At 44.4% G+C, this 20,739-nt stretch overlaps 1 protein-coding gene across 1 annotated transcript; it reads left to right on the top strand.

Moving 5' to 3' along the window:
* The first annotated feature begins 774 nt into the window (after positions 1–774).
* crb2a (crumbs cell polarity complex component 2a) lies at positions 775–20,739 on the top strand. The gene is made up of 13 exons (XM_057018630.1): positions 775–1,077; positions 5,158–5,850; positions 6,343–6,538; positions 6,735–6,874; positions 11,781–11,948; positions 12,017–12,128; positions 12,542–13,494; positions 16,811–17,382; positions 18,105–18,270; positions 18,443–19,313; positions 19,578–19,694; positions 20,099–20,225; positions 20,452–20,739. The coding sequence occupies exons 1-13, from the start codon at positions 1,011–1,013 to the stop codon at positions 20,671–20,673; spliced, it is 4,404 nt and encodes a 1,467-aa protein (XP_056874610.1). The 5' UTR covers positions 775–1,010; the 3' UTR covers positions 20,674–20,739.

A 20,739-nucleotide genomic window follows, 5' to 3' on the forward strand; every position in this document is an offset into this window, starting at 1 on the left:
TCTTGCAACCACCTGTTTGAATACAAATGTCAACTTACCAAGTTTTGTAAAGACGTAATCATTATTCCAAAAAGCATTGTGACTGCAAGAATGTCAGAAAAAAGTTCCCTGAGTTACAAAGATCAAAGGCCATTGCCGAGATCAAAGCCAAAACGTACAGGTTCGATCTTCATCACGTGTTTAACGGGCGTAGTATCACATGATAACATGATAACTCAGATATGTGTCAGTTAATACACAATAGCCAAGCTGTTGTAACTGTATTTGTGTGACATTCCAGTTAACACAAGCATGCACGCGCATACCCCCCCCCCCCCCCCACACACACACACACACACACAGAGGAGTAGCACTGTGGGATTGGAGTTGATGGGGACACAACAAGTGCATAGCAGGCTAGCAGATGACTGTCTGACTAAGCTCATTACAAGCGAGCCAATAAAAGTGGCTGAAGACATCAGTTAACAAAACCTGGCCTGGATTTAAAGACCTCCACAGGGAAGCACAGAGGCTCACACCAGGATCTCCATAGAGGCCTCTAGTTCTTTAAAGAATTCACTTAAGTGCTCTTAAGGTTGTTGAATAAAAGCCAGAATAGCTAAACAAATCCTGTTATCCTGTCACAAACTAATGAAATGAGTTATCTATCATCGTTATGCACAGCCATGAAAAATCCAATTTAATTGGTTCGACAGAGTTAAATCATGTGTGGATTGAATGTTGGTTGTGATTTTGTGTGGGAGTTCCTTTGTTGCCGATCCTTCCGTAATAGAGTAATAGATTCCAGTAATAGATTCAACAGGAGCAAGTTTTAATCCAGCTCATGTTTTCCTGCCCTCTCTTTGCTCTCATGGATGATTACACTGTGAAGGGGGGCTGGCTGAATCCAGTGGAGCCTTCAGCAGAAGCCATGCATGGGCAGCATGTAGTCCACCAGCCTCTGTATACAGGATAAAAACAAAACTTTCCAGCCAGAGTTCAGACCTGGGTGAGGATCAAGCACCAAGACAATGGAGATGCCAGAAATTACCCTGAATCTAAAGACTCTGTTGCTGACCATGATGATGTTCAAATGGGGTAAGAATTCCTTTACTTGTGTTGCATTAGAGAGTAAAGTGTTCATGTGGTTGGATGCAGGGAAAATCAGTAAAAAGGCTGTAAAAGATTCATTACATTTGCCTGCCTAGATGTCTTAATATTTCTTTTTTTCTACAGCTACACTTTGCAAAGAAAGAACATAGATAAAAATAGCCGAAATATCTTATTTTCCTCATCTACCAAAATCATACAACATACTACTCTAAACTGTTATTCATGAGATAGTTAGGCTGAAGAATATCAGCACAGCTCTCAAGACTGGCAGGTTTAGGCCTGTTAACCCAGCACACTCCAAATCCTTCTGTATTCAATGAGTGGAATCACAGCAGAAGTGCAGGCTTTTCCTCACACTAGAGGCTGCACAGAACTCTGAGAGCTCTCGCTCCACCTGCTGACAACGTAAAGCTGATTTGGGGTTGGTCACTGCCAGTTCAGGAGATGGTTTTGCCTCGTTCAGCCATATATGTGCTTCTCAGTCATGCATATTCAAGCAAGGGGGGGGGTCAGTCGAGAGCCCGTTCATATTATTTGTGCATGAATGAAGGTGCCGAAAGAGGTCACCTCATTTCACAATGTTTAGATTGTGTTTTCTAAATGAAGATAGACTTGCTTTAGAGGTCATAGAATCTCATTGTGTTTAGTCAATTAAAGGAAATTTAGTCTTGTAATCCAGTCTCTCAAAACACTTCATATTTTAGGTCTCCATCCACTCAGTATGGTTTGAATCTTGCTTAAAGACACTTCAGTATGTGGACAGAGTTCTGGGATTAAACCAGCCTACTGAGCCACTCTGGAAACACAGATTAGGCCCAAAGGCAGACCCCTGTTAGATAGATAAGGGCAAGGTGGCATAGCCAGTTCCATTCCCAGCTTTCACATTATTCATTATTGCAAATAAGAATTGGGCTTAATAGATGTAGCATTATAAATAAAGGGGAAATCAAATTAAAGGTAAAAAAGTAAACACACTGGACAGAACAACAAATAAACATAAGGAATCACATCTGAAAAATTGAGCAAACACCACCATCTGACAATCCGATGGGCCTAAGAACGTCTCCTCTAAGCACATGAGATGTCCATAAGCTGGGGTCCTGGGGCAGAATCTTGTCCAAAGCCCTAAGGCTGACATCTGACAGCACTGACAAGTCTAAAACCATCAGGCAGATGGCCAGAGAGAAGCCCAAGAGAGTGCAAGAAAGTCCATAAGATAATCCAGGCTCAGGAAAGTCCACAGGGAATTTTAGGAGGAAAGCACCCCACACACTGGATGCTCACTCAGACAAGGAAGGTCCAGCTAATGTGCGAACACTGAAGACTTGTGAGTCAAAACTGCCTCCAGGTGCTTTATACAAACCCAGAGCATGAGCCCCAACTAGGGTTTCCAACTCAGTAAGAGACACCTGGTTCGCAGGACTGGCCTGGGCCAAGCCTCCTCACCTCTCCCAGCAGGGTCAACTTCCTTTTGTTTTCTAATCACTTGACTTTTTCAGTAATATTAACAGACATGAAAAAAAAATCATTCAATATTTTATACTGTATTTTTAGTGCAAAATAACAATATTACCAAAACAGAACAACTATCGTTCTCTAACAGACCCAAAGGGGGAAAAAACAGTAGAAATAGAACTTTTCTGAAATAGTGGATTTAGAGCAACTAGACAAGTGTGTTTGGGGATTTCAAGTTGTTTCTGTTAAAAATCAGCACAGATGTTATACAATCTGTAGTGGTACTGGTCTATTCAGTATGCGGAGGTTGCTACAGAGCATTTCTGCTGTATTTGAGCAGCATTTGAGGTACTGGAGCTGCTTGTGGCCGTATCATGGCCTTTATCCGGGCATATATGTTACTTCACCCAAACAAATTTTCATCTTTGCAGCCATCTTCTTTTTTCCTCAGGTTATTTCTTGAAGAAGAACCATCTGCTGTGTTTACCGTTTGTCTGGGATCTTTTTTGCAAGAACGAGTTGGATTTTTGTGTCATCATACTTGTGTGTGAGCCGGCCATCAAATTTAAAAAGTGGTGTGCTAGGCCTAGGTTAGTGGCAGTCAGAGGCTGTTCAAAGTGCTGGTTCTGTGGTGGATTCTGAAGGCAGCCCAAGCATGACGAGCTCTGGGTTGACACACCCCTTATAAAGAACGTGGTCAAGCTCCAGAGGCTCTGCATCCACGTACCTGACTGGAGCTGGTGAATATGCCCTTCATGATGCAGATGGCCCTCGTCCAGCATCTATTAGCATAATGCCCACATCTATAGAAGCACCTCAGGACGATGCCATCTAAAAGCTGATGTCATCCCTGATCAAACAGGAAGTGTTATGAGGTCCTCGGTCTAATGTTCCCTGATGATACCTGAATCTCGGGACCACCACTACACCTGCTCCTCTGATACACAAGAGAAGAAGACATGTCACTGTGGATTTCTAGGGACGGAGATGATGGCAGCAGTAGCTTGTTTAGCCATTAATTCAAAGTGCAATGAAAGAAAAGTCCCGAATGAAACTGTGTTCATGATATTCAGTAAAAACTGGTGTGCCATGCATGACCAGAACAGCATGTTTTGTAAAGACATGAGGGTTTTCATGAGGTGCTGCCGATTTATCAGAATTCTGATTCAAAGTGTTTGTAATGCAGGTGTTGTAATGTAGATCACATTAGAAGGAAAGGTGACAACATGAACATGTGATGGAGATTAAAGTGTGAATCTGTGCAGAAGATTAAAGGAGTGAGCAGATCGGCCCAAGATTACAGGGAAAGACTACAGACGCCATCAACCCTGCTCGGCTGAAATAGAGTCGGAATAAAAGCAGAGGTGTGGGGATGAGGAGCTTTCAAGGAGAAGCAAATGATTATTGAAATAAAGTGAGAACAAATGATAGAATTATACATCCAAGCAATATAAGATACACCTTGATCAGCTCTCCTAATTTCATTCTTAGTTTGGAAAAGATTCGATGTCGTTTACAACATTACCATACCTTTCTTTGTAGGACCATAATGAATGAAATTAAACCTAAGGACATGCACTGATAAACTCAGTCTTGTGATGTTTTCTCAAATCTATTTGCTGCATTATGTGTTTGACTGATCATTGAAGCTGACATTCGTTTCAAGGGTACTGAGTTCACCTGAAGTGTCTGGCTCTATTCAACCTTAAGACTACCATGTTTGTCCTCATCTCTCTTACTTTAAAAAGATTTGAGCCTAATCTCAAACCTTCAACAGCCAGCTAGAACCACTAACACTGATGCCAATCGACTCTGTCACACTCGACACCGACTGTTCAAACTCATTTATCCATAATTCCGGATGACAACAACCTTCTGCTGCGAGCAAAGTTGGGTTATCCTTGTTCACATCAAAGTCTCACAAGCATCACATACCCAAACCCTTTAACTGTGGTGAATGATACTGCAGGCAGGCAGACAAGCAGGCAGACAAGCAGGCAGACGAGCAGGCAGACAGGCGGGCAGACAGGCGGGCAGGCGGGCGGGTTGTTTGTTCCAGCTAGGGGGAAGGAACGTGTCAGAGCATCTTGTCAATATAGAATGAGGAAAGTATACACTATATACTCGATCCACAATAAATACAAATATAGAAAAAGTTTCTGGAACAATGAACATGCAAACTGGGAAATTGGTGCAATACAGCAACTCTGTGCAGAGTTAAAGGAGTGATTGGATCCTCAGAAGTGTTGTATGGCTGTGGGGAGGAAAGCCTCATGATGTAACGATACTAACGATTGCTTATTAATTCACTTCAAGGTGTTTGTGGTGGCAGCATTTTTTAACAAGCAGCATTTCCTCAATAGTTTTTATCAGAAACCCAGAAATGACATGACTGTTCAGAGAGATAGTATTATATGAGACTAAAATGAAAAGATTCTATAGAAGCTATACCCAAAAGGTGCCTTCCTTTTGTCACAGTTTGGCATTTGCTTTCATCAACTTTTGTCATTCATTCTTCTCTCACAATAATACATAATAATAAAAGAAAGGATGGCCTCTGGTTAAACAGCTGGAATCTTTCATGACCTTCACGATTGCTTTGATTTTCAGGAATCCTGTGCAACGCTACATCAGAGAGGTGTCTGTCTGGACCTTGTCAGAACGGAGCTTCCTGTGTGGACACTGTGGATGACTACGCCTGCATCTGTCCCACAGGAGGGGTCCGCTACATGGGCAAAAACTGTGATGAACTTTATGATGCCTGCTTCTTTGCTCCATGTGAAAACTGCACCAGCACCCCAGGTAGCACTGAGTACCAGTGCATCTGTACAGACGGACTAAGTGGTGACAACTGCACGGAGGAGATTGACGAGTGTCACAGCAGTCCGTGCTCCTATCCCCGCTCTCTGTGTGTGGACCAACTGAATGGATACTTCTGCAGGTGTCCTGAAGGGTTTGGGGGGAGGGACTGCAGGGCTCATGTGACTGATTGCATCGATGGTCCTTGCATGAACAACGGCACGTGTGTGTTGCAGCCTGAAGGCTTTGAATGTGACTGTGCCCCCGGGTTTGAGGGGGAGACCTGTGAGGAAGACATAAATGAGTGTTTATCAGATCCGTGCCAGAACGGAGCCATTTGTACAAACGGAGTGGCAGAGTTTCACTGCTTTTGTGTCCCTGGCTTTCAGGGATATAACTGTGAACTTGACATAAATGAATGTGCATCACGACCCTGTGAGAACAACGCCACCTGCATCAATGAGAAGGACCACTACGAGTGCGAGTGCCTGATGGGCTTTGCAGGTAAACACAAACCCTGTATGACTGTGTGAATGTTAGCAAAGCACAAGCTTCAGTCTCTTTTTGGTTGGTATCGTAAAGCATCCACATTGACAAATGCTCTCCGCTCCCTGCATCAGTCACCCTTTCCTCTTTTGAGAGGAGAGGAGAGGTGGAGGGAAGGGGAGGAGGAGAGGCATAGAGCATATAAATACATACAAAATACATTATATAGAATTAAATTGAATTGAATAAGCTGCTGGTTGAGTGGGTCAGCGGGGTCGGAGGTCAGTATACAGCTCTGAAGGTGGCGATACAGCCCCATGCTGTATCAGCAGATGTAAATGGATACAGAAGGGGGGAGCAGAAAAACTAGACAGGAAATAGCATTGCTAGTCTACTTGATTTTTGTTTATTTAAATTCTGCTTTTCTGAATTTATTTTTAATTTGTCAAAGGTGTCAAAGATGAAGTCAGCAGCACTAATGTCAGTCTTTTCTTTCCTTTTCTTTTACAGGAGTCAACTGTGAAATAGAAATAAACGAGTGTGAGTCAAATCCTTGCTGGAATGGAGCCACCTGCCATGACTTAGTTGGCATTTATGCCTGTGAGTGTGTGCCTGGCTTTGATGGCCCAACCTGTTCCCTAGATGTTGATGAGTGTGCTAGTGAACCCTGTCAAAATGGAGCAGTTTGCCATGACATGGTCAACAGGTCAGTTCACTTTACTCAGCACCTTAACAATCAAAGATCTAAAAGGCTAGCTCAGCATCTATAGCTACAGTTCTGCAGTAATTAAAAGAGTCAGTGTTGATTTTTTTCTGCTATTTTTTCTTCTTCTCAGCAGAAATGATCTCCTGAGAGAAATCCTCATGTGTCTCTGCTGACTGTTCAAACTTGTGTCCTACAGCTACAACTGTGACTGCAGTCAAACAGGATTTGAGGGGGACCTCTGTGATATTGACATCCCTGAATGTGACTCTAACCCCTGTCAGCATGGTGGTCGATGTATAGATCAGGTGAATGGATACATCTGTCTGTGCTGGCCAGGTGAGACCTTTCTGCTAACATACCTATAGATTCAAGAGATTCTGTAGGAAAGTCATTGTACTTTTTTATAATGGACAACATCAATCAGCATCAGAGTAAAGGAGAGGAGAGAGGAGAGGAGAGGAGAGGAGAGAGGAGAGGAGAGGAGAGGAGAGGAGAGAGGAGAGGAGAGGAGAGGAGAGGAGAGGAGAGGAGAGGAATTTTAGAAGAATTTTAGAAACCAAAGGAAGGTTGGATATCAGTCTATAATTTGCTAATACGTCAGGATCCAGTGATGGTTTTTTAAGCAACGGCTTAATCACTGCCACCTTGTAGGACCAGGGTACATAACCTGTCACTAAAGAACCATTGATCTGGTCCAGGATAGAACTGCCTATCAATGGTAAAACATCCTTCAACAGGTGTGTTGGGATGGGATCTAAAAGACACGTGGTGGTCTTGGATTTCTGAATTAGCGAAGACGCCTAAGAAAAATACATAGGGGTGAAGGAGTTTGAGGGCTTGTTGGAGACCCTGTATGTTCCCACAGTCAGCACATCTGGTGATGGTCCAGTTGTTGGGATTGCCTGGTTAGCTTTTCCTCTGATAGCTAGAACCTTATCAGTGAAGAAGCTCATGAAGTCTTCACCACTAAGGGAAGAAGGGATACGTGGATCTAAGACATTGATTCTTGGTTAATTTGGCCACAGTGCTCAAAATGATTCTGGGGTTATTCTGGTTTTCTTTAATTAAAGAAGAAAAACAAGCTGTTCTAGCCTGAGGGAGGGCCTTTTTGTAGACTGCCAGACAGTCTTTCCAGGCTACATGATAGCTAACTATTTTACAAGAATACCACTTCCTTTCTAGTCTTCGCGCTTTCTGCTTGAGGGTCCTAATGTGTGAATTATACCAGGGGGCACACCTCCTCTGATTTACTATTTTCCTTTTCAGGGGGGCAACAGAATCAAGCGTGATTCTCAGTGAGGTTGCTGCACCTTCAGCAATAGAGTCAACCTCAGCAGGGCTAAGACTATAATGATTTATCCCTGGGGAAACACACGGTGGTCCTGGGATTAGCACAGGGATCACTTCCTTAAACTTTAGCATTATCTGAAAGACATCTGCTATAGTGAGACTGTGCTCTGAGCATAGAAGAATCCTTAATCATAAATGTAAAAGTGATCAAAGAATGGTCTGACAGGAGTGGGTTCTGAGGGAACACTGACGCATGTTCTACCTCAACACCATAAGTCAGAACTAGATCTAGGGTGTGGTTGAAGCTATGACTTGGTTGGTTTATCTGTTGAAGGAAACCAACTGACTCAAGCAATGAAATGAAGCCATTTCTAAAGCTGTCATTAACAACGTCTACAATCTGGTGGTTTACATTGAGTTTTATTGTTTCTACATCATATATCCAATATAAACAATGATTATACTGTAAAATAAAACTGATGAAGACCAGATGTAGAGGAGGAGGATAAGGAGGGCTTTGGGAGCTCTGGAATTGTTGTTTGCTTCATCTTTTTCCAGAACTTCCATATCCAGAAGCTTTTGTTCTTCTGCCTCTTTGATACTTGAAGCTGCAGAAAAGAGAGATTGTGTTTTAGATTTCACTGAACATCATCTGGAATCTTCTGGAAGAGGAACAAAGGTGAAAGCATCTCACCTCAAGTTGGAGGATTGCTTCAGAGAGCCTCTGGAGCTCCTCTTTGTTCTTCTCCTCCTCATGTTGCCTCAAACTTTGGCCCTCCTGGAACTTGTGCTTCAGCTCTTCCTTCTTCTGTGCCCATTTCTGAGCTGTGCTCTCCCATCGCTGACAAACATCAGCCAGCATCTTGTTAAAGTTCTCTTCTTTCGCCAACAGCTGTTGCTTCATTGATTCTTTTTCCAAGATCTGCTCTTCATCAAGCAGTTTCTTGAACTTTTCTTCTTTTAGAAAGAGCTGCTGCCTCATGGCCTCTTTCTCTTTATTAAACCTTTGCTTCTCTTCCTCCAGCTTCCTCTCAAATTCCTCCTCAATCACAAGAAGCTTGTGATTCAGACCTTCCTCTCCTCTTTCCCCTGCTGCTGACTGTGGAGGGTTTCCTCCAGAGAAGCACATTTGAGTTTGCTCTCCTTCAGAGCAGCTTGTGTGCTGTTCAGCAGGGTCAGGGTCTCCACATGGGCCACAGTTCTCATCTGTCTCCTCCTCACAGCCCTACTGAGGTGCTCCTCCTTCTCGGCCAGGGCTTCTCTGAGCTGCTGGACCTCTTCCCTCCAGGTTTCCACTGATGATTCCAGCGGTTCTAGCTCTGCCTTCAGCTGCTGGGTTCCTCTCTGTGCCATTGATGCGTCTGCTGGTCACCAGTGTGGTACAAGAGTGTTGAGCATAGACAGAAGTTCCTCAGGGGTGTGCTGAAAGAGGTAGAGCTGCCTGTGTTTGATCTCCCAGTTCTGATTTCTCATTTGATCTCTTCAGTGATCTGACATGAAAGAACAACTTTGACATCAATGACATAAAGGAGATCAAAGACTAAAATGCCAACTTAAGATCAAAGACAACAATGACAACTTAAGATCAAAGACTTTAAAGTCTAATCTTAAAAGTAGAGATGGAGTCAGCCTCCCGTACCTGGACAGGGAGCTGGTTCCATAGCAGGGGGGCCTGGTAGCTAAATGCTCAGACCCCCATTCCACCTCTAGAGACTCTGGGGACCACAAGTAAACCAGCATTCTGAGAGCGGCGCGGTCTTTTGGGGTAATAAGGTGTCACTAGCTCCTCCAGGTAGGATGGAGCTAGGCCTCTGAGGACCTTGTAGGTCAGAAGAATAATTTTAAAATGATTCTAAATTTAATGGGCAGCCAATGAAGAGACGCCAGTACAGGAGTTATGTGATCTCTTTTGTCAATACCTGTCAGAACTCTAGCTGCATCATTTTGGATCATGTGGAAGCTTCTTAAAGATAAATAAAGATAAATATTAATATATAAAATATTATATATAATATATATTATTAAAGACAATAAAGAGTTACAATAGTCCAGTCTGGAAGTAACAAATGCATGGACTAACTTTTCAGCATCATGCCGCATTAGTAGCTCCCTGATCTTTGCCATGTTTCTCAGGTGAAAAAAGACACTTCTAGAGATTATTTTAATGTGAGTTGAAGGACAGATTTTGATCAAATGTTACTCCAAGATTCCTCACAGAGACACTAGATGTTAATGAGATACCAGATTCTAGAGTGTTCAGATGGGTGATGCCAAGAGTCAGGCTTTCATTTGAACTGGAGCTGTGGGTCTAGGATTAAGTAATAACTTGGAGTGATAGATTGCTGCCACTTCCCCTCCTCGACCAGTAACACGAGGAATATGATAATTAAGATGGGTAGGAGGAGTAGATTCGTTTAAGCTAACATACTCCTCTTCCTGAAGCCAGGTCTCAGTACGACAGAATAAGAGGCCAAATTCCTCAAAATGAGAGAGGCACCATCCCAGGTGGGATGGAGACTGTCTCTCTTAATCAGACCATCTTTAATAACTAATAACTTTAATGAATTTACATTTACTTCTCGCCAGCAGCTTTAGATTGGCTTCTATGTCTCCTGCTCTAGCCCCCGGAATGCACCTAACTATGGTCGGAGTAGGCTTCACGTAGCGCAAAACAGAGTAGCCAATTACCAGAGTCGGTTTCTCAGCGGAGGTTTTAAAGCAAAGGTGGTTCGGAGGCTCTGTCATTGACTGGAGATTATGAATATGATGTTGTTCTGGATGATGCCACTTTGAATCTCTGGTAAACTGATTAAACTCATTATTTTCCAAAAGACAATGTCAGCTTCCTATGTACCGGTCAACATTTGGCTTCTGTTAGCAAAACAAACAACAAAACAGGCCTTGTTCCATACCTCCAGTTCTGCAGTCTAAATATCTGGATTATTGAGGTGACAGTAAAACTGGACTTCAGCCTCTGTCCAGACTCTGGCACCATCAGCCTGTGGTGGATGACATCAACAAATAAGGTTGCTCTGATTTCATTTGAAAGTTGTCTCTTTTGGCCATGAACTCCTCTACCATCTCTAGCCCTTCCTTTCACTCTTCTTCTCCTCATTCTCACCCTTCCTCTTCCTCTTTCTCTCTCTTGTACATCATCCATTGTTGCTCCCCTGTCAACTGTGGAGGTGTTTGGCCAGGTGGTGAAGAGAATTGTGTTTGCTATTTTCTATATGTTTCTGTTACAGTTAGTTTAGAAGTTAGGGATACCGTAGTATAATCTTTAGCAAGAGTAAAAACAATAAACAGTCAGTTGACTCTTGACATTACTGTTGTTTAGATAATTGTAATCAGGAGAGACAGTCAGACGGGGAGTTTTAAACACCCATCGTAAAACATGACAGCATAGTTTACTGGTGTTGATAAGTTCCTCTGCAAGAAGACTGTGAACTTTGACATGGCTATCTGGGAAACAACGGAGAACAAGAATTATGTCTGCAACCAATGGAACTGGAAGAAGAAGACGAGGTCATCCAAGCAGCAGGACTGGATTGGACTGGATTAGCATCAATAATTTGCATATGTGTTTCTATGAAAGACTGGGCCAAGGGATAGTTAGGTTGTCAGACTTCATGCCCTGACAATTGACTTTGATGTTGTAGGGTTTTGAACTGGCCCAGAGCTCTGTAGTATTTGTATCTTGAATTGATTCTATTTGCTAAATACATTTTGAAATTGGCATTTTCTTCTTGAAGTCTTCATTCAGAGAACACGCGGATCTGCAGTGACACGCGTGAGAGTATTGCGATCCAACAGTGGTTCAGTTGATCTCATTTTGAATAGCAAAAATGACTTTATGTCAGATTGTTGTCAATCTGTCAATCTCTGTTAAGTACATTTCTATGCCAGGAACAATCGAGAGGGCTGAAATATCATTTGCTGCTTATTTCTCCAGGCTATGAAGGAGCAAACTGTGAGACTGATATCAACGAGTGCACTGAAGAGCCTTGTGAGAATGGAGAGTGTTTTGAGAGGTCCGATCCATCTTACTGGGAGTCTGACTGGGAGTTGACCTTTGCAGATTTAGCTGGATACATCTGCCACTGTCATCCAGGGTTTGCAGGTCAGTGAACGGCAACAAACACAGCCACTCAAAGTCTCCAGCCTGATATTTTTGCCTTTATTTTGCAGGAGAAAATTGCTCCGTCAACATCGACGAGTGTGAGTCTGAACCCTGTCAGAACGGAGCCACCTGTGAGGATCAGATCAACGCCTACACTTGTCTGTGCTCAGCAGGATTTCAAGGGGAGTTTTTCATTTATTGTGTGCTGCAAATAAGGAAATATGTGCTTGTGTCTTTTATGGTTTTCTGGGATCACTTTCTTTGTGTTTGGGAGCATCTCCTACCTCTCTAAATTTCATACAGTTCTGCTCATTGTTCTTCACCAATGAAGAATTAAATATCATTTGATAGATTCAGTTCACTGCATGTTGGTTGAGGGCGTGAGATTGGTAGTATTAATGGAAGACCTCCAGCTGAGCTGGTGAGTAGAAATGAAAACCAGGATGTGCCTTCAGGAGCACAAACAGCTTAGATACAACACCAAAATCATCTGAGCTTTTGGCTGCCAGACTGAGCAGAGTAACACTTTGAAATGTGAAACTTGAAAGTATAAAAGTTAAACCAAGAACTTATCGGAAGATTTTCGTTCCTACAGGTGAGCTGTGTGAAGAGAACATTGACGAGTGTGAGAGTCAGCCATGTGAAAATGGAGGCTGGTGTGAGGACGGAAGAGCATCCTACAGCTGCCACTGTCCTGAGGCAGAAGCAGGACAGGTGCCCTGGGGAGGACTTCACTGCCACGTCAAGCTCTATGGCTGTGTGGACCATCAATGCATGAATGGAGCCTTTTGCCAGCCCTGGCTGGAGGAAGGACAACATGGTCACACATGCTTGTGTCCTCATGGTTTTTATGACGACCACTGCTCCACCAGAACAACATTCTCCTTCTCAACTCCTGGATTCATGCTTCTACATGCTGTTCCAGCAGAAAGTGACCACGGGGAGCTTGAGCACCATGTTCACCCTGGATTTGGAGTACAGCTGCAATTTCGAACAACTATTCCCAACATGCTTGTGTTCTTCAGAGGAGATGCAGACAGCCATCTCCTCCTGGAGATTGTGAATGGTGGTCTTCAAGCAAAAGCCTTCTCTGAGGAGTCTGAAATGAATGTAAGGTTTACTGGGTTGGTCAGTGATGGAGATTGGCGAGGCGTTCATGTCTTTTTAGATGAAGATGCTCTGGTTCTGGTCCTGAAAGGTTCTGGCTGTGATAGAGATGGGTGCAAAGTCACTGATGTTGGTGTTGATGGACCTTTCCATCCTTCTGAGTCGTTCTCTCAGGTTTATATAGGTGGAGCACCAACAGAACTTTTAATGCACTCTTTGAGTGGCACAGGCTTTATTGGATGTATGGAAGATGTGATGGTTGATTCAAAGCCTTTCCTGCCTCAAACACTTCCAGAGGACCAAAGACCTGAACTGGGATGCAGTAAGGTTGACTGGTGTGAGGCAGACCCCTGCTATGGACATGGACACTGTGTAGACCTGTGGAGCAGCTACCAGTGTGACTGTTTCCGACCCTTCTATGGCAAGAACTGTTCCCACGGTAAGTATATTTACCAGAATACAAGATTTAAGAAAGAGAAAATAAAACCCAACATACAAGAGTTGGACTAGTCGATGTTGGATTAAATTAGCACTTAAAAATAATAATATGAATCATGATGTGAATAGTAAAGAATCACACATTCAGATTCTTCACACATTCAATCGGCACTTAACAATGCACCTGAACTTTCAGAAAGGTTTAGAAAGTTAGTGCACATGACGACTGGTAATCTATCTTAAGAGTGATCAGGAGGTTTCTGAAAGCAACTGTGAGCCAGGAGGAGACAGAACCGTTAATCTTAGTGAGGAGGTGAGGTTGGCCCTGTTGCTAGGTGACCAGAGCTCCTGAAAGCTGTGCTGGTTGCTCCAAAAACAAACCTGCTCCTGGAGATGAGTGGACAGTGAAATAGGCCATCATAGAACTTTAGAAACTTAAGGAAGAAATGTGTAGGTTTGAACCCAGGAAGAACTTCATGGTGATGAAACTCAGCTAAATGATGAATTGTTAGACAGCTTCAAATGTTTGAAGGTTCCTCAGTCACGTGATTATGGTATGGATCTGTTTCTGGTTGTGTTTACTGGTCATTTCAACAGTTACTCTATGTGGTGTTAGTGATGACTCAGCTGTCAACTACAATGGTATTCTGGTAAAAGCAGCTCGATTTGAGTCACAGTTAGATCAATTTCTAAGACTTTTCATAGAATGACATCAGTAAGAGCTCTTGGGATTCTGAACTGAATCTTAAATGACAGCCATCGACCGTATATAAAAGATGGACGTAGTCTTCCAGTCTTAAAAATGAAGCCTGTACCACCGAGATCCACTGAGGTCTGGCTTTAAAAAACCCTGGCTCTGATCCCCACCAATTCTTTTTCAATCATGAGATATTCATTTGGTGTCAGTCTCAGAACTGAATTACAACAGTACCAGGACCATAAATTGAATTTTAGATGATGTCACTTCCAAGTACACAGAAATGACCAATCACTGAAGGGAATCCTGTGTCTTAGATATATCTCACCAAGTACAGAAATAGAAGAAAGTCTACTGTAAGATGTCGCAAATCAACAAAATACTTCTCAAGCCTTCTGCTGCCTCTCACCAGCTGACTGCGGGAAGAAATGGTACAACTTTCAGTCAAAAAGCATAAGAGAAATTTCTGCTCTCTTGCCTCATTGCCACCCTCTACTGGCAACTCCTAACCACATAGGCACCATAAGAGGTCTTAAGTATATGGAGAGTAGGAGTGACTCTTGGCTTTGATAATTGTTGTAGTCTTATTCAAATTAAGATCTTTTATGGACGACCGGATGGTCACCTGAGCCAGGATAAACTTTTAAGCTAGTAGAATCAAGGTCTTTAGGGTTCAAGAGGGGAAAAATATTGGACAAGTTCTGCATTTCACTGTCTGGAGCAGCCATCTCATGAGTCATAAATTACTTTGACTGCAGCCTCAAAGATTCTGAGTCCATCCACAAAACCAGAAAAGCCCTTGATGGTTGGCCTCACCTCCACCACTGACTGGCAAATGGAAGTGGTTCTTGGCAAACAGCTGAAGTTCCCAACCAGGATAATATCCAAATGGCTCTGAGAAGATATGATCATCGCGTCAGATTCCACCAAGCAGTTGATCTTTCTGGAGCTCACAGTGCCCTGGAAAGAGCTCATGGATGAGGGCAATGAGATGATCCATGACAAGTATCAGGAGCTGGTGGACAAGAGCAGGAGGAAAAGCTGCAAAATGTGCTACTGAAAATGGGCTGCCTAGGATTTAGATTCATGGTGCTGGTCTTCACTGTGGAGGTAAAGAGGAAGACCATGTCTGCAACTGAAGCCCTAGAGAAAGCCACAGGGTCGCTATGGATCAAGAGTGCAGATTCTGCTCGGACACAGATCAGTGGTAGTCAGGTTGCCTCATCTAGGGTGTCTGATGTTGAAACACCCAGCGACTCAAAGTTGCATCAGTGTATATGTGTCCCTGTGCATTTGCAAGATTTATTTTTAACTCTGAGAGTAGGTCTGTCTCACAAATTCCCAGTACTAAAGGCTGAATGGCACTCTGAGGCATTTGGGCATGAGGGTGCTACAACAACACCTGTGGAATTTAACCGCAGGAATTTGTGAATCTAAAGGGCACAGATTGAGAGAAAGACATCCACTGGGCAAGAGACAGTTCCCAAAAAGAGACCTTACTAAACAAACTAAATAACAAAAACCCGTTGTACTCAATCAACTTTTAAAACACACTGCAGCCTAAGAAGAGAAGCCCAGACTTCCCTCTCCCCAGCTACCTCTTCCAGCTCATCCGGAGGGATCCCCAGGCGTTCCCAGGCCAGTCGAGAGACATAGTCTCTCCAACGTGTCCTGGGTCTTCCCGGGGGTCTCCTACCGGAGGGACATGCCCTGAACACCTCACCAGGGAGACGTCCAGGGGGCATCCTAACTAGATGCCCAAGCCACATCTCCTGTACTGGTAAACTGCTCATTCTTCTGTCTGACCAAGTCTTTGCTGCCCCCTGTCCTTTTCCGTTAGCCTGAGTTCTTCTCGTTCTCGAACGAGTTCTTATCTGAGGATTGTCGACCTGTGGGATTATTTCCTGGAGTTTTTTGACATTATATTCTTTGATAAACAGAGACTATTAATAAAATTCAATCGCTGGCAAAGTTCTTCTCTGTGGTCTACGTGTTGCATCTGGGTTCAGGTTCAGCCTGTGACAAGATCAAGGACAGGGATGAGTGTGACCCTGAACCATACGGCTGTAGCATCAGGCAGCAGTAGTTGCCCACATAGTCAGATGGACAGCAACAGCTGAAACAGGCAATGAGGTTAAACAATAGCAAGATCCTGGAGAGCCTGAGAACCTGCCCTGCCACAAAACACAGACTAAAAGTCACATTGTAATGAACAATGTAACTGGTAAGATGACCAGCATGACCAGTAAACACAACCAGAAACAGATCCATATCATAAGCATGTGACTGAGGATCCTTCAAACATTTGAAGCTGTCTAACAATTCATCATTTAGCTGAGTTTCCTCATCATGAAGTTCTTGCTGGGTTCACGCTTACACACTTCTTCGTTGATTGGATGGATGGATGGATGGATGGATGGATGGATGGATGGATGGATGGATGGATGGATGGATGGATGGATGGATGATGGATGGATGGATGGATAGATAGATAGATAGATAGATAGATAGATAGATGATAGATAGATAGATAGATAGATAGATAGATAGATAGATAGATAGATAGAAAGAAAAGACTACTGTCAAATGACTAATGCAAACATGTCTCCTCTCCCTACAGAGTTCCCTTCATGGACTTTCAGCCATGAAGACACACTCAGTTTCAGTTTGTTTGAGGTTAAGAAGACCTTTGGGAGCAGCTTTAATGTGTCCTTCTTCCTAAGATCTCTAAAGCTGGATGGACTGTTGTTTCAGCTCAGGCGGCCCACGGACAGAGAGGGACAGGTCTACTTCTCAGTGTACCTAGGAATGGGGAGGATCTTTGTCAGCTCTCTGCCTAATGGTGCCTCACTCTCAGCCCCAGTATTTGTGACCACTGGTGAGCAGAAGCTTTTGCGAATTGAAGTCCAGAAGAACCAGGTCATCTTTGAGCATGCAGGCCTTCGCTACAGAATAGGACGTATCCCTGAGGTGTCTGTTAACAATGGAGATCAGGCATTCATAGGAGGACTTCCAGGAAACCTGGACTCTGATATGTGGGGAGGCCATTACAAAGGCTGCCTGCAGGACTTCCGTTTAAACTCAGTGCACCTGGACATGGAAGCCTGGGACATTTCAGGAGAAGAGGAACTGAATTTAGCCAGTGATACAGCGTTGATAAGAGTGGGCTGCATCAGTGACGATACATGCAAGGTAAGAAAGGTCCTGTTCGTTTTCACTGGATGACGATGCTCTGCAACAAAATAATAAAGAACTTCACGGTGATGAAACAGCTAAATGATGAATTGTTAGACAGCTTCAAATGTCTGAAGGTTCTTCAGTCATGTGATTATGGTATGGATCTGTTTCTGGTTGTGTTTACTGGTCATGCTGGTCATTTCTCCAGTTACTCTATGTGGTGTTACTGGTGGATGCAGAGGTGCTGCTCCACTGAGCTGAAGTTCTACTGCTCCTTGTAGCAACAAAGAAGGGAGACAAAAGAACTGATCCTGTACCGTCAGACCAGTTTTTTTGAATACCTTCTGCAACACATGGAGAACATTTCTCCTTCCTCTCTGTCCTTCCACCATCTTCTGTTTCAACAGTTTCCACCTTTAGGAGGATCTTAAGGGCTTTGTGAATGACTGTTGTCTGAAAATGGAAAATTCTACAAAAAAACCTCAAGTTTGGAGGGATTCTAAGATCTTTCTTACCATAAAGTCACTAAGAGTGACTTTAGTCTCAAGACTCATTAAAACGGGTCCTGGTCTTTACGTCTCCTGGTGCTTCTGTGCTGATCCATGTGCTTGGAGCAGCAACAGCGGAGTTGCCGTGGTCACCAACAGACTGATGTTTTGAAATGTCAAACCAGCCAGACCGGCCTTTTTATGGTGTGCAGAGGTCTGACATGCTGGTGTTTGATGTTTGATCTGCAGATGGAACCTTGCCTGAATGGAGGAGAATGTTCTGTCACATTCAACGATTTCACCTGTTCCTGTCCAGAAGAATTCACAGGAAAGACGTGTGAAACCCGTGTGTGGTGCGTCAGCGACCCCTGTGTGAACGGAGGCCGATGTGTGGATCTTCCTGATGGCTATGAATGTAAGAACAGCAAAGATTCTCATTCTCTGTGTAAATTACCCAGAGCCAGGAACGCTGAGTCACTGTCTGAAGCCCGTTCTATTTATAGCTCTCTGAAATGAGAGAACATCATATTTGAGGAAGCCAGAGCTGAGGTACTGTTGGTGTTAGGACTCTCTCCTGTCTTCTGCAGGCCTGAACAATGCCACCTTTGAGAACGACCCTCTGCTCTACAGCTCCGGAGGCTCTGTTACTCATCCTGTCACCGACATATATGTGGAGCTGCGAACCCGTTCTGAGAACGCCGTGATCCTGAGGGCCTTCTGGGGCTCTCACCTGCTCCTGATGGGCCTGTTGGATATGGCAGTCCATGTGGAGATCCAGTCTGGGAATAGCGTTGAGACAGTGACCTTTACAGGACATCGAGGTGTGTCTGACGGCAAATGGCACCGTGTTAACATCTCCATGAGTGAGAGGGAGCGGAGGTCCTCCCCCTGGCTCATCACTGTGGACGGAATCACAGATGCTAACAGTGCACCGCAGCACACAGGAGCTGTTCATTTCCTCAAAGAGAAGTCGGCCATGGTGACTGTGGCAGAGAGCTTCACCGGCTGCCTGGGGGCACTGAGGATCGGAGGCATCTACCTTCCATATAGCAAAGACCCCGGAGCCCCTCAGCATTCTCACTTTCATTTAGATGGAGCAGCAGATGTTCGCTTGGGCTGCTCCGGAGCCCCTGTGTGTGACCCTGACCCATGTCTAAATGGAGGAGTGTGTGAAGATCAGTTTAATAGGTTCAGCTGCATCTGTGAGCTGGGCTGGGAGGGGGGCCATTGTGAGACGGATGTGGATGACTGTGCCTCTCAGCCATGTGTTCATGGAAGCTGCAGGGACTTCCTGGCTGGGTTTGAGTGCCTTTGCCAGCCTGGATTCACTGGTCCTCTCTGCACTGAGGACATTGATGATTGTGAAAATCATGCATGTGAACACGGAGGAACCTGTGAGGATGGACCCAACGCATACATCTGCCTATGTCCTGAGAACTACAGGGGTCCTCTGTGCCAGTGAGTAGTCATTGGAAACAAAAGCATCATGCAGCCCTGCAGCCATTTTGGTTCTAGAGATAATTTTGATTAACCCTGATAAAAAAGAAAGCTGAACCTGAAAAGATCCAAATGGCTCAACTTCATGTTCAGACCTCTCAAGCACTTCACCACCCAGACTAAGGATCACGCTAGTACCCAAAATACACAGTGGTACTCCACAATCCATAAAACTCCATATAATGCTTCATTCCTCAGTAATCTCTTTAATACCTGTGTCTCCAGGTGGGTCTACCCTCCGGAGCAGTGTGGACGAGACGTGCAGTGTGCAAATGAGGGCGTGTGTGCCGACGGTCTGTGGGGAGCCAACTGTACCTGTGTGCCAGGATTTACAGGCAGCCGGTGAGATGGGGTGTACAATCAGTCAGCCAGTCAGTCAGTCAATGGGTTGAGCTGCTCTTATGGTAACAGTCGGTAACCTCATATGGTTCCCAGACTCGTCCTGTTCTAGCTCATCTTCCACCTGTAGATGAATGTAAATGCGTCACCCAGAAGTTTCACTTCAGTCAGCAGCATTGACAGAGTCATCCTGAGATGTCTGATAACGGTTGCAGCTGCAGACTGCTATCAAATCCACAAGTTATTGGTAAACAGGGTTGGCACGAAGGAATGTTCCGTTCATTTGACACCACCTAAAACTCTTTTAACTGAAAGTGTTGTTGAGGTCCAGTTTATGCTAGATGATCATCAGATGTGTCAGCGTCGCTCCACTGTAGAAAACACTGACGTCTGAGTGTGTTCAACAGGTGTGAAACGGAGGTGAACGAGTGCCAGTCCAACCCCTGTCACAATGGAGGCTCGTGTCTGGATCGATTCAACATGTTTGTGTGTGAATGCCCCCCCGACTACACCGGCTCCACCTGCGACGTCAACGTATGCTCACGACCACCATGACATCACATCAACACTGCTGATACGCTGCAGACAGACAGACAGACAGGCAGGCAGGCAGGCAGGCCGACAGACAAGATCAGGCAAAGCACATACAACACACACACACACACACACACACACACCACAATTGTATCCTGAATGAGGACCAGCAGTTGATATGTCATGATGTCAGCACCTGATTGAGTATGTGTGTGTGTGTGTGCAGAAACAGGGACGCAGGCAGGGGGTCTCCTGGCTGATGGTGGTCGTCCCGCTCCTACTGCTCTGCGCTCTGGTTATGGCCATCTGCCTGACTTTTATGGTACTGACAGCGAGGAAGAAGCGTCAGTCTGAGGGGGCCTACAGTCCCAGTGCTCAGGAGCTGGCTGGAGCTCGGCTGGAGATGGACAGCATGCTCAAAGTCCCCCCAGAAGAAAGACTCATCTGAGTAGAGGATGGAGGACACATACACAGGATTTTGAAGTCCGTGGAGAATAAAAGAGGCTGACGTGAA

This window comes from Takifugu flavidus, chromosome 20, assembly GCF_003711565.1.
Source record: "Takifugu flavidus isolate HTHZ2018 chromosome 20, ASM371156v2, whole genome shotgun sequence".
In the NCBI taxonomy this organism is placed as follows: Eukaryota; Metazoa; Chordata; class Actinopteri; order Tetraodontiformes; family Tetraodontidae; genus Takifugu; species Takifugu flavidus.